General features: G+C 51.8%; 1 protein-coding gene across 3 annotated transcripts; it reads left to right on the top strand.

Moving 5' to 3' along the window:
• The first annotated feature begins 95 nt into the window (after positions 1-95).
• On the top strand, positions 96-11,569 carry LOC109282648 (SCAN domain-containing protein 1-like). Of its 3 annotated transcripts, XR_009457569.1 has the most exons (5): positions 96-810; positions 940-1,164; positions 1,794-1,876; positions 5,396-7,637; positions 8,613-9,147. XR_009457569.1 is itself a non-coding variant. In XM_059718971.1 (3 exons), the coding sequence occupies exons 1-2, from the start codon at positions 241-243 to the stop codon at positions 1,123-1,125; spliced, it is 756 nt and encodes a 251-aa protein (XP_059574954.1). In that variant the 5' UTR covers positions 126-240; the 3' UTR covers positions 1,126-1,164; positions 1,794-3,235. The 3 variants fall into 3 exon arrangements, 1 of the variants encoding a protein (XP_059574954.1); XR_009457568.1 differs by lacking the exons at positions 5,396-7,637; positions 8,613-9,147 and adding an exon at positions 9,154-11,569 and having other exon boundaries at positions 126-810; XM_059718971.1 differs by lacking the exons at positions 5,396-7,637; positions 8,613-9,147 and having other exon boundaries at positions 126-810; positions 1,794-3,235.
• The last annotated feature ends 1,576 nt before the right edge of the window (positions 11,570-13,145 follow it).

Genomic DNA, 13,145 nt, shown 5'->3' with positions numbered 1-13,145 from the left:
GCGCAGTGTCAGCCCCCGCCCCCACTCTGCCTAGGGCGCATGCGCAGACACCCGCCCGCGGCTCCCTTCCCTTCCCCTGGAGCCGGGTCTCACTGCGCGTGCGCCGCTGCCAGCTGGGGGTGGGGACGCGAGTGCAGCCAGCCGCTGTCCCGGGCTGTGCGCGGACGGAGGGGCCGGTGCGCTGCGCTGCGCGGAGTGGGGTGGGGTGTCGGGGTCCTGGGTCTGCCCCCGCGCGGTGCGATGTGCCCGGCTCCTTCCCCGCAGACAGGCCCGGGCCCGACACCGCCAGCGCCGGCCGGACGCGCAGGAGCGGGGCAGGCGGGAAGAGTCCCTGGGCTCGTCCCGGCTGGGGCTGGCGGGGCGTCCCCCTCCCCGCCGTGCTCGGCACCGCAGACAGTCGGACAGCAGGTGCTGGAGGAGCCGGTCGATGGCCAGGAGATGCAGGGCCGGGAGGTGAAGCAGCCCCCGTCTGAGGCGGAGCTGGACTTGGTGACCCCCCCGCCGGCACCGGGGCACGACCTCCCCGCCCCGCACGCCTGGCGCCAGCGCTTCCGGGGCCTCCGCTACCGGGAAGGCGCGGGGCCGCGGGAGGTGTGCGGCCGGCTGCGGGAGCTGGCCCAGCGCTGGCTGGAGCCCCAGCGCCGCAGCAAGGAGCAGATGCTGGAGCTGGTGGTGCTGGAGCAGTTCCTGGCCATCCTGCCCCGGGAGACGCGGAGCTGGGAGTGGGGGCGCGGCGTGGAGACCTGCGCCCAGGCCGTGGCCCTGGCCGAGGGGGTTCAGCTGGGGCAGGAGGAGGACGAGACGCTCCAGGTGAGAGGGTTCGTTCCACCCCAGTCCTCAGTGCTGCCGTCCCCACCTCCGTGTGTGGGGGGGATGTTCCTTTCTACCCCGCCTCTCCCAGTTCCTGGCTCCGCAGTAACACATTTATCTCATCCCCAGGTCGCAGCGAGCGTGACGGTTGAGGAGGATTCCACGGACAAGATGCAGCTCGTGGGGGCGTTGCAGGAGCCTGGTGATTGCTGGCACCCATCCTACAGACATGTCTCTGGAGGAGGCAGGACAGAGGGAAACCCCAGGGCCTCAGGACAAGACACCTCATGTCCTCAAAGAGGAGACCCCACCTGACCAGGAGTCAGGTGCTTACCAACCTATTTGATGTCTAAGGTTAATATGGACTTGATACCCACAAAGCAATGGTTCGTCTCCCTCTTGTTAGAGTTGGCTATTGGATGAAGATCAGTTGATTGTCATGGACAAATAAAAAGAAAACAGGGATGGGAGTGAGGCCTTAAGCTTAAAAGAAGTGCTGTCAGGTGAGACACATAGCAGTGCATACCATGCAGTACTCTACTAGGTCTTGAACAGGTCCAAGGAGCCAGTGGCAGGTCAGGTACCGGATGAAGTCCAGAGTGTGGGTCTGGGTGCCTGAGTGGCTGTCCTGCGTTCAGGATGAGCGGCTCAGACGTCTGCCCCTGCCTGTGACAGAGCCAGTTATAAGCACATGGCTGGGGTAGGACAGAACTCTGATCCCTGGTGGGCAGCACCCAGGATCTTTCAAGTGTGCGCTCCCAGCAGAAAGGGGCTTTATCTTGGTTGGGCCTTGTAGTGCTACCATGGTAGCAATCAATTATTGATCATCTATGAATGTTCTAATCATCCCTTTCTCATGCCCCTGGGAGCCCTCTGTGCCCAATAAAAGGCTGATGCTCATGTCAGGGCAATGGGTTATTCCCCATTGCCAGACGTTTGGCTGGTTCATGTACAGTTAACCCCATGCCTCTGTCTTGCTGCAGATTCCCCTAAAACAGGAAACTTGGGACTGGTCAGCAGGTGAAAGTTTCTCAGGCTGGTGCCCCGGACATATCCCCAGGAACAGGTAAGGACTAGTGGTTTTACCCTTTCTAGCAGCAGGAGGCACCATCCATCAGTGGATAAATCTCTCTCCCACACCATTTTGATAGATTAAGTGCTCCAACTGCTCAGCTTTTCTTGTTCTCCCAGTGCCCCAGAAACATTTCACACGCCCTGAAGAAGACTGGCCTTGCATTTCCCCCCTTTCCTCCCCTTAACATGCGTAGTGACATCACACCAGCATCCCTGGAGCTTCTCTCCCGTGGAGCGATGTCCCTGCAGGTTCTGACACTGTTTTGATCACCACTGTGCACTGGGACAGGGTGTTGGATCTCATGTCCAGCTTTGTGCCAGTGGACATGTTTTAACAAGGGCTCTGGGACTGTTAGTATTCCTTCCAACCCCCACACCCCCCTTCCACACACTGATGCCTCTAGCTGCCTTAGTCACAGGTTAATGCAGATCAACAAGGCTTTCTCCGTGCCAGCAGCACCAGGCTAACCTAAGCATTTTCTTCCCAACCCTGCACACACGGGGACCCTTAGTAGAGCTGATAAGCAGCCTCTTGAGGAGGTGCTTGTAATCCTGGAGCTGTGGTGGACTTCCCCAGGGAGAATGGGAGAGATGGGCTTCCTGACACCTGAGTGGGGCCAACTGGAGAAGGGACAAGGCACACCTCCAAGGCAGGGGGAGAGCTTGGAGGTAAGCAAAGCACCAGGCTCATTTTGGGGTGAGACTGCCTCACTTCTGCCCCAGCTTCAGAGCCAAAGGTGCTGGGAAGAATTTGGGGTAATAGAGAGAGGTGAAGAGTGATGAGAGGAAGCTTCACTGGTGATAGAGGCTGCAACCACACCAAGCTGGCAATAGCAGGACCTTGCTCCCAAGTACAGATAGCCAGGGTTGCTGGCCCTGAACAGCCTGGCCAGAGTCTATGGAGCCAGACCTCCCTCTACTTCTAGAAGCACTGCCTCAGCTGCCTCTAAGGATCAATCACATAGAACATTTAAAGGCATGAAAACCAAGAAAGAGCCCATCTGGATACACTGTGGCACCTGCACCAGGAAGCGTGAGGCAATGGTCTCTACAGCTGAACCCAGCAAGTCCCCTCCAGCCTAGCCTAGACTGCAGAGCATAGACGGTCTCTGCGACTGATGCCAGCAGGGTCTTTTCTGAGCAGCCTTATGGGCAGGCAGTATACCTTGCTGTTAGACATCTGTGTTCGTCTGAGGCCAGTCAGAGGGGAGATTAGATTTGCATCTTACAAACTAAGTGAATCGGAGAGGCACAGCAGAAACTTTTGCGAGCCCAAGCTCATTTCTCTCATGTAATGAAAGGACCCTTAGTAGGGGGTCAGACTATCAAAAAAGAGATTTTTTTGAATACTAAATGGGGGGGTGGGGGTTGGAGGTGGGCGTGGGGACGCTGCTGGGAAACAGGAAAATAGGTAAAGACCCCCGACACACAAAGGAGACACAAGCTTATCTCTGTAATTAAATAAGAATCTATAGTTCCTATTTAGACTATACCTCACACAATCCAGTCTGTGGATTTCTTGTTGCACAAGTCCATGTTCAAGTTGGTTTTGGTCTAAAAACATCTACTCCAAGGCCAGGAATGGAATGTCCCAAGGAGGTTAAAGCATCCTACCACAAGCCTTTGTCTTCCTGGACCTCATGTTGGTTCGGCGTTCGTTCATCCTTTCATATTGGGATTGCACCATCTGGCAGTGCAGACGCCAGAGGGGCACTGTAAGCAGGGGCCAGCCTATATGAGAATGGTAGAGTTTGAGGTGAATGGCCCTGAGCTGCTGTAATCCATATTATTTGGCTCAGCGATGGTGTGGTGTGCATTAAGGAAGGAGCATCAGGGTCCATTGCGAGACCTGGTGCCCTGGTGAGAATGGGAGTTAGGTAGCCTGTTGTTAGAGAGGCTATTTGAGGTTGGGGTGTTGAGGTAATGATATATCCAAGTTTTTTGAGCTGGGGGCTGTAGGTGACACTAGCAGTAGCACTTTTTTGTATTTGTTTCCCAGGCAGGAGGTTGGAGCGAGTTCTGAGTCTGGCTCTGTTGCTTTTAGTGACTACAGTTTTGGGATTGTTTTCTAATTGTAGGATTCTCTGCTCCAAGCCCTGAAGGCATGCATCATGGTGGATGCGAGGTATTGAAGCAGATAGTGTTGTAGCATAGAGCTGGGCTTTGAACGGTGTATCTAATGGTGTGCTTAGGATGAAAGCTACCTGTAGTAGTTGGTAGGTTTCTGATGCAGTGTGGTGGCAATGTAGCCATTGAAAACCTTCACTGTAGTGTCTAGGAAATGATCTTGCTGGATGCAATATTCCAGTGTTGAAATGAGGGAGGGGTGGAAGTTGTTAAAATCCTTTTGAAATGTCTCTAGGAGTTCCTTCCCATCTGTCCATAGGATCAAAATGTTACTGGTGTACCTTAGGTAAATGAAGTGGATGAGAGGCAGCTACGGAGCAACTAGGCTTCCAGGTCTGTCTTAAAAATATCGGCATGTTGTGGGGGCCATATGCATGCCCGTGGCATTGCTGTTTGTAATTATGTATAGGGAATCCCCATATCTCAGCTAATTGTCTGCAGGAATAAAGAAAGCCAGTGTTTGCGTAACTGCTAAGAAAATGAAATGAATACCAGATCCTGTCCCCTAACCCCAGTGCCTGATGGGGCGAAAATACGCAGCTTCAGAGCTGATACCATCTGTAGAAATCCTTTCCATTCTGATAGGTGTGACCTCTGCCCCCAAAGGGTCCAGAAACTTTGTTATTCCATTTCCAGAGACTGCAATATGACAGTTCCTGGAGCTTGACAACCACGTTTCTTCTTCTGTTTCTTTCTGAACTCATTTTGCTCTGAGTCCAGGTTGCCCAAACATGTCACAGCCTTTGAGGATCCACTTTGCCCCTTGCAGCCTCTCCTCCTTCCCGTTCCCTTCATTTCCATTTCTCAGTCAGACATAGCAGAAAGATCTGCAGCAGCCCCTGCTCAGCTGAGATGATGTCGGGGGTGAGGAGTACCCTGTGTTGTATGGGGCTAGCCAGTCACACCCCAGACTGTAGGCTCTTAGCTTGCCACCCCAGAGCCACCTGGGAAGCAAAGAGAAACTCTTGACATCACTATGCCAGGCTCTGGAGTTTCCTGGGTTGGTGTCTGGTGGAAAAGGATAAATTCTTGTGGTCATCCTCCATGCAGTGGTTCTTGCTGGAGTCACTGCCATGGAAACAGCTTCCCTAGGATGACTCGAAGCATCTACACTACAGAGTCTCCAATGGGGTAGCGCCTTATGCCAATAATTAGCTGCATCATCTCCCTAGATGAGATGAGCTAATGCGGAAACATTAACTCCTATATCCAGAGTCATATCCACACTACGTGACAGCTGAATAATAGGGAATTTTGTACCCCTACCTGTCAAGACTAAGCTTGCAAAACATTGTAGTACATAGTACATACAGACAGATAGGACTGTAGGGGCTGGAAGCAGCTGGAACAGGAGATGCTGATGATGTAATGCTTGTGACTGCAGCTGTGGGATGCCTTTGAGGATGTGGCTCTTCGTTTTGCACGGAAGGAGTGGGAGGTGCTGGAGGATGAAGACAAGGTACTTTACCGGGACCAGATGCTGAGGAATTACCAAGCCCTCTTTTCCCTGGATAAAGCTCTGGTTTTTGCTTATCCCTAGTGCTATGTGAACTCTGAAGTGTGTTGTTTTCTCTGTGTTTTTCAAGCTTCATGAACTTTTGGCTGGTGGTTAAACCTACTGCCTCCCCACTGCTCTGTCAGTAATCAGGCCTCTCTCATATTTATATCCTCCTTCATTTGATTCAGCTGCCTTCCCTTGAGTCTTCTCTATTCTTGTAACTCCTGGTGCTTCCATATTCAGCAGTTTCTTGGCAGCATGCTCTCCCTTTGCCTTCTCAGCATATTCACATCATCTCTAATTCATTGTCCATAAAAACTGACTGACAGCTCTTCCTTGTAGAATTATTCTGATTTCCTCCCCCTTTGGCCTAGCGTCTCCGGTCCAAACACATTTAAGAATCAGCGTGCTGGATGCAGTGTTGTCTAAATCCTCTTTCTCCTCCTTCGGTTCTTACCAGGCAGAAGTTAATGGAAGTTTTATCAGCCTAGGCTGCTACAGCATGGATTTTGCATTTCCTCACCTCTTTCTTTAGTGACATACGTACACGTGATTAACCCCAGGTACTTCTAGAAAGGAGTCACTGGAAGCTTCTGCCCACCATCCTTCCTCACATCTTCATCTCCATAGACCCCTGACTCTGGCTTCGCTGTACTTGCTTTGAGACCTGAGCTCTCAAGCTCACACTGCCATTCTCAACAGTTTCTTTGTCCTCCTCCTAAACTCCTTCTGCATGTCTGACACCCATCCCTGTGATAAAAAGAGCTGGGCTCGGTGCAGGGCCTAGTGAAAACCCGTTTTCATTTCCAAAGGATCTCTAACATAAGAGTTCGTTTTGGCTTGTGTAGAGGTTGAGATTGATCTTTTATTGGGTCAGTTTGTTTTTCTGGTGCTTATTTCCCTCAAAGGACTTCCTTAGGGTAGTTTTCAAAGTCTTTTTCTAGCCAAACAAAGACCATATAGGGGTTTTTATTCTTTTCTGTAATTATCTTGAATATGTCAGAGGATTTTTGCACACTTCTAAAAACATACTGATTATTACTCATGTTAATCGTCCTCTTGAGTTCAGCTGCAATAACTTTCCTTACCTTTTGCAAGGAGTGGCTAAGTAACTGTTCTCCAGTCATTGGTACATTGGTATTTACTAGCTATATCTTTGAACAAGAAATGTGATATTATATTAGTCACCTTTCACCCCTAATCTGTTATCTTGTTCATTTTCTAGATGAAAAACACTAATTCCCAGCCTGTTACCCTCCTAGTATTTCAGGATCTTCCACTGACTAGGTTTGCACCTCTCCTGGTTACCCATTTTTCAGTTTACTACTCTCCTAATTTGCTCTGCACTCTCCCCTGGCATTCTAACTTTAATTTACAGTGAGTGCATCCACATGAGACACTACTGCACAGTTGGCCAATTTAGTGTGCAGTAAGTGTCGTCATCTTCATGTTCAGACTCTTACTGCACAGTAAATTGGTCTACTCTATGTTTAATTTGCTACCTGCAAATGGAGGTACCAGATTAACTTCCGAGAAGTTACAGTACAACCAGGCACACGTAGATAGCCAATTTGGAGCAAATTTGCTCCGTCAGCCAGATAGCAGGGGGCAGGAGATTCTCAGGCCGGGCTCCACCACTGGATATTCTTCATCCATAAGTGTGTCCAATGCCTCCTAATTTTGGTCTGTTTTCTAGTACCTCACACATCACTGCATCATCACTTGCACCCCTGTCCCTTGTGACTGTCAGTTTCCAACCTTTTTTATAATTCAGAGTGGTTCGTACTTTGTTTTCTATGACTATCCCTCCAATACCTCACTGACAGGGACCATCATCTATTGAAAGCTTCTCCCTGCAGTGCCATCTCTTTCATCTTAAATGCCCATCCTCTCTTGTCCTTCAGGGGCCTAATAGAATCCTTCAGTTGAAGGGATCCATTCCCAAATTCTGGTTTGTTCTTGTCCTTCCAGTACACAGTCACAAACCCTCTTTAACCACTGCCCCAAATAGGATATCGAGGTCCCACACCTGACTTAATCTGCCGCATCCAGCGAGGAGAGGTGGAGCTCTGGGTCTGTGAGGATGAGGACCATGGGGAAATCTCAAGGTCAGAGGAGCTGCTGCCAGGTGAGTTGTAGCAGTCCCCTCCACCTAAGTCCCCTCCCCAGACTGACAGGGGCCCTGCCCTGCACCGATCTAAAATAGCTTATCTTGTAATGTGTCCCGGCAGGTGTTATTGCCACTCCCTGAAATTCAGGGCTGTGGAGACATGCAACTGTTCCTTTCTTCTCCACCTAATTACAGCTGTTAAAGGGGGAAATAGAGTTTGCTGCTTTTATTTTTTAGGCAAAGATCTGGTTTCCCTTGGATACCATGATCTCAAATTTCCATCTTCACTTCCCATTATAACAGTTGGTTCCCTAGCCCAAGGTAGCCAGACCTCTCTAACATCCTCTCCCAGGCCAGGGTGGAATTTGTAGTCCCCCGTGGAAATCAGCATGGTATGCAAATGCTCTGCGTTGCTGTTACTGTTGGGCATATGAGAGGCTAGGGATCTGCCTGGTTTCTTTTGGTCAGGTTGACCTGGGAACCAGGAAATGTTTAATCATGGTCTCAAGCTAAATTAAGTGGATCCATGGGGTGAGGGGGATCCACAAGATTTCATGTTATAGGAAGAAGTGAATACTTCCACTTCCATTTAATTTCAGGGCCCCAGAGATTCACATAGCCTGAGACTCGGGACAGAGTCCACATGCAGGTTCATGCCAGGGCCTTTGTCCTGCTGCATATTCCTGTGACATGGAGGCCACCTGGGTGTCATCAGCAGAGGAAAGCTCCATGGACTCATTCCCTGCACCATACCTTTCCCTAGAAACGGGTAGAAAACACAGCTCTGCTTTTCTCAGAAAAGAAAGCCACAGCTCTAAATCCTCATCTTCCCTGAGATGGAGGAGGGATGAAACACATTGGCTTTTTCTAGCAAGCAGAACTTGTGTGTGCCACAGAAACAGCTGGTCCAATGTATAACAGAGTTCCCAAAACACCCATGACTGCTGACAAGCCCCAGAAATCCACCACAGAGTTGTTCAACCTTGTACCCAGATGCTGCTGTCAGGACTGCCAGAGATCAAAAGCAAACACGAGAGAGCAATATCATATATGCACTTTGGCTTCTGGAGCATGTGAGCCCATTCAGGTAGGGTGCTTGGCATCATCTCCCCCTAGACCCACTTGTGTTGTGGGATATAGCAGCCCTTAGAAATCCTCATTCTTCCTTTAAGCAGATTCTTTGTTGTCTCATCCTCAGTCCATTTGAGCATGAAGCCATTCACATACTGTTCTGATGCATATGTCCCACATGTGTTTGTCCAGCAGGGTCTGAGGTGTGGGGGCTGACAGCTGGGCCAGAAACCCTGGGAATATGGCTCTGAAATCTACTGAGTAGGGAATGTTAGCATGGCACAGGGACCTGCCCCTTCCTCACGCACAGAGCTTAGGGTTTGGAAGGAAGACCTTGTTTTCTTAAGGAAACAGGTGGCAATATCCAGTCCTGCTCAGAGGCCCATCCCAGCAGAAGGAATAGCAGTGTTGGCCTTTTGCCTGCAGGGCAGGGACTAATCTGGAGTTTCTCTTCCCCATGCAGAAGGTACCTGGCTGCTGAGCAGAGCTGAGGAGCAGGCTTCTGAGGAAGGGCCTGCAGACCTGGAGCCAGCATGGACTTCCCCAGGGTGTTTGGGTGCACTGGACTTGCTGAGACCTGAGAAGAAGCAATGGCACAACAGTCAGAGGAGGCCCCCAAAGGAGAAGGAGAATGTAGCAGTGAATCAGGTACCATCTCCAGTTGGGCATGAGAGCAGAGAAGGGACCCAAACCAGAAAGAGCCCTGGGTGCAGGGAAGAATTTGTGGAGCTGAGAGACCTGAAGAACCACAAGGCAGAGTTCCACTGGAGAGAGAGACTGCATCCAAACAACGCCAGTGGAGATGGCCTCAGAGGGAAGTAGGAGCTCATCACCAAGCCCAGGGGGAGAGCCCACCCCTGCCCTGAGTGCAGGAAAACCTTTAGCTGCCCATCACTCCTGGCTCTGCACAAGATAAGACATGGTGGGGAGAAGACCCCACCAAATGCAGGAAGAGTTTCACCTACCTGTTGACCTTGGCTGCTCACCGCAAGATCCATTCTGGAGAACTACCCCATCACTTTATCAAATGTGAGAAGAGCTTTGTGTTCCTCTTGGACCTCATCAAGAACCAACACACAAACAAGGAGAGGCATCAGTATTGCTGCGTCATGTGTGGTAAGACCTTCACCCACTTCTCCCTGGCTCAGCTTCGGAGCATCCACTTGGGGAGGAAGATACCACTGCACCAAGTGCAGGAAGAACTTAATGTGCTGGCAAAACCTGTTACAACACCAGTGCATGCAGAGGAGGAAGCAGCCAAATCACTACACCAAGTCTGGGAAAAACGTCAGGAAACCCTCCAGCCTGGTCAAGCACAGGCACATGCATGCAACGGAGGAGCTATACCACCACTTTGAGTATGGTAACAGCTTCACCCAGTCCCCGCACCTGAGCCAGCCTGACAGCATCCCCATGGAGAAGAAGCCACATCAGTGCTCTGATTGTGGGAAAAGCTTCACCTCCTCTTCCCGCCTGGCACAGCACCAGCTTATCCACACAGGAGAGAGGCCATATCAGTGTTCAGAGTGTGGGAAGAGCTTCACCCGCTCCTCCAGCCTGGCCAGGCACCAGCTCATCCACACAGGGGAGAAGCCATATCTCTGCTCTGTGTTTGGGAAATGCTTCACCCACTCCTCGAGCTTAGCCCAGCACATCCACACAGGGAAGAAGCCATATCAGTGCTCTGTGTATGGGGAAAAGCTTCACCCGCTCCTTCAGCCTGGCCCAGCACCAGCACGTCCACACAGGGAAGAAGCCATATCAGTGCTCTGTGTGTGGGGAAAAGCTTCACCCGCTCCTTCAGCCTGGCTCAGCACCAGCACATCCACACAGGGAAGAAGCCATATCAGTGCTCTGTGTGTGGGGAAAAGCTTCACCCGCTCCTTCAGCCTGGCCCAACACCAGCGCATCCACATGGGGGAGAAACCACATCATTGCTCTCAGTGTGAGAAAAGCTTCATCCAGTCCTTCAGTCTGGCTCGGCACCAGCACATTCACACCCAGGAGTATCCATAATTCTGTCAGCAATACAGGAAGGGCTTTGTGGTGCCTACCTGCTCAGTACCCACCAGTGTCTGCATTCAGGAAAGCCAACTCGTGCTAGTATACTGAAGAAAGAATTCACCCAGCCTTCAGCCCATGTAGGGTGCTGCAGAACCCAAAGGACCCACAGGCTTGTTCCCAAGGTTTGATTAGGGGCAGGTGCTAAGAGGAAATGCCTCAGGCAGAGGCCAGCCCAAATGTTGGAAGCTGTGAGGAGACAATCTTTGCATCAGCCTTGGAGCCTGTGCATTCCCCAGCATTCTCTAAAAGTCTAAACGCTGCCCATTCTTCCTAGGGGGGAACAAGTACCTTCACAATAGGGTGCCTTTCCACCTTTCCACCTCTCGTCAGCTCCTAGAGATGGAGAGAGCAGGAGAACGCTTAGGGCTGCAGGGCTTGAAGGAGACTCATGGGCAAGAGGAGTGATGCAAGGACTAGGGGAAGCTCTCCCCTCCTTCACCACGTTGATGGGACTTGTTTCTTCTTGGATGTATGTCCCTGCTACTTTTCGGCTCTGTGCTCTCCTTTCTGATGCCCTCCGTCCTCTGAGAAGTATTGTTTATGGGTTTCCTTGCTCCTTCCTTGGCCAATGTGAGGGGTGTCTGTGAACAATTCATTCCAGTCTCAGTCACAAACTGAAACATGTCCATGCTCAGACATGAATTCTGGCAGGATTCAGTCCTCGAGCTCAGGGGACAAGACACCTCGGGTATGGGAAGAGCCAAGGGCATGTTATCATTGAACCACTCTGCCCAAGGCTTCAGACTGCAGTTGGACAGAAATGCCGACTAGCAGTATCTGTTGTGCAGAATTTTAAAATTGCTTTTTAAGTGTGAGTTTCCTCTAAAAATCTTTTGACAAATGCTAAAAGAAACCCTCCTGTTCCATGCCGTCCCCATGGGGTATGGGGACCCACCTTAAATAGGGGACCCCCCTGCCATTCTCCAAGGATATAGGAGCCCCTCTGCCCCCTCCCCCCACTGGCTATAAGAGACTCCTTTTCCACCCGGTATAGGACCCCGCCACCCCTGTCTGCTGGAGATAGTGGTTTCCCTGCCCCCCACTTCTGGTGTGGGGAAGCAGCAGGGGGGGCTGGGTTGGGAGTCTGGGGGTGGACTGGGTTGGGGGGAAGGAGATCATTGGGGGGGCTGGGGTTGTGGTCAGGATTCCAAGGGCCTGGGATTGGGGTCAGGGTGGTTGGAATGGGTCAAGGGGGCTGGGCTGGAGGACATTGAGATTGGGAGGCTTGGGGTGGCAGGGATCTGGGGGCAGTCAGGAGGATCTGTGGGGCTAGGGAGGCAGTTGGAGTTGACCCAGGGGGCCTTGGGATCTAGGGGCTGGGGCAGCAGTTGGGGGGGCCTGAGGACTTGGGGAGGTGCCTGGGTTGTGATGAGTGGCTGGGGCATTAGGGAGATCAGGAGGGGGCTGGGATGGGGTGAGGGGTATCTGGGGGGTCATTCAAGAGTAGTCTGAGAGGTAGGGCGATCTGAGGTGAAGTTGGGGTAGCTGGGGTGGGGGTCAGGGAGATTGGGGTCCTGGGCGGTGGCAGGGCCCGAGGGGCTGTGATGGGGGTCAAGGGGATCTGGGAGACTGGGGGGAGTTGGGGGGGATCTCAGGGCTCAGTGGTGAGGGTGATCTGAGGGAAGTCAGAATCATAGAAAATGAGGGTGGGAAGGGATCTCCGGAGGTCATCTAGTTCTCCAGCCCTCTGCTTAAAGCAGGACCAGCCCCAACTAGATCATCCCAGTCAGAGCTTTGTCTAGCCAGGTTTTGAAAACTTCCATGGCTGGAGCTTCCACCCCCTCTCTGGGTGACCCGTCCTAGTGCTTTACTACCCTCCTAGTGAGAACCTTCTTAATATCTAACCTAAATCTCCCTTGCTGCAACTTGGGCCCATTGCTCCTTGTTCTGTCACCTGCCGCCACCACTGAGAACAGTCCAGGTCCATCCTCTTTCAAACCCGCCTTCAGGTAGTTGAAGGCTGCTACTAAATCCCTCTCAGTCTTTTCTTCTAGACTAGTCATGTGCCCCAGCCCTGTCACCATTTTTGTTTCCCTTCACTGGACCCTTTCTAACTTGTCCACATCCTTTCTGTAGTGGGGGCCCAAAGCTGGACTCCAGATGTGCCCCCCCCCCCCCCCCCCCCCCAGTGCTGAATAGAGGGGAGGAACCACTTCCCTTGACCTACCGGCAACACTCCTACCAATACAACCCAATATGCCGTTAGCCTTCTTGGCAGCAAGGGCACACTGCTTCCCACCCCCTTGCCAAGCAGGACACTGGCCTGCTGGAGCCCTGTGCTGCCCCTTTCCATGGCATTATGCTAGCTGCAGAATGTTTCTGGGGGCAGACGGGGCAAAAAATAATTGGAGGTAAGATAAAGCCACTATAAAAACAACAAAATTCAGACTT

Source organism: Alligator mississippiensis, chromosome 15, assembly GCF_030867095.1.
Source record: "Alligator mississippiensis isolate rAllMis1 chromosome 15, rAllMis1, whole genome shotgun sequence".
NCBI classification, from domain to species: Eukaryota; Metazoa; Chordata; order Crocodylia; family Alligatoridae; genus Alligator; species Alligator mississippiensis.
The sequence above is the reverse complement of the archived record's forward strand: the minus strand, read 5'-3'. Positions and strand labels throughout refer to the sequence as shown.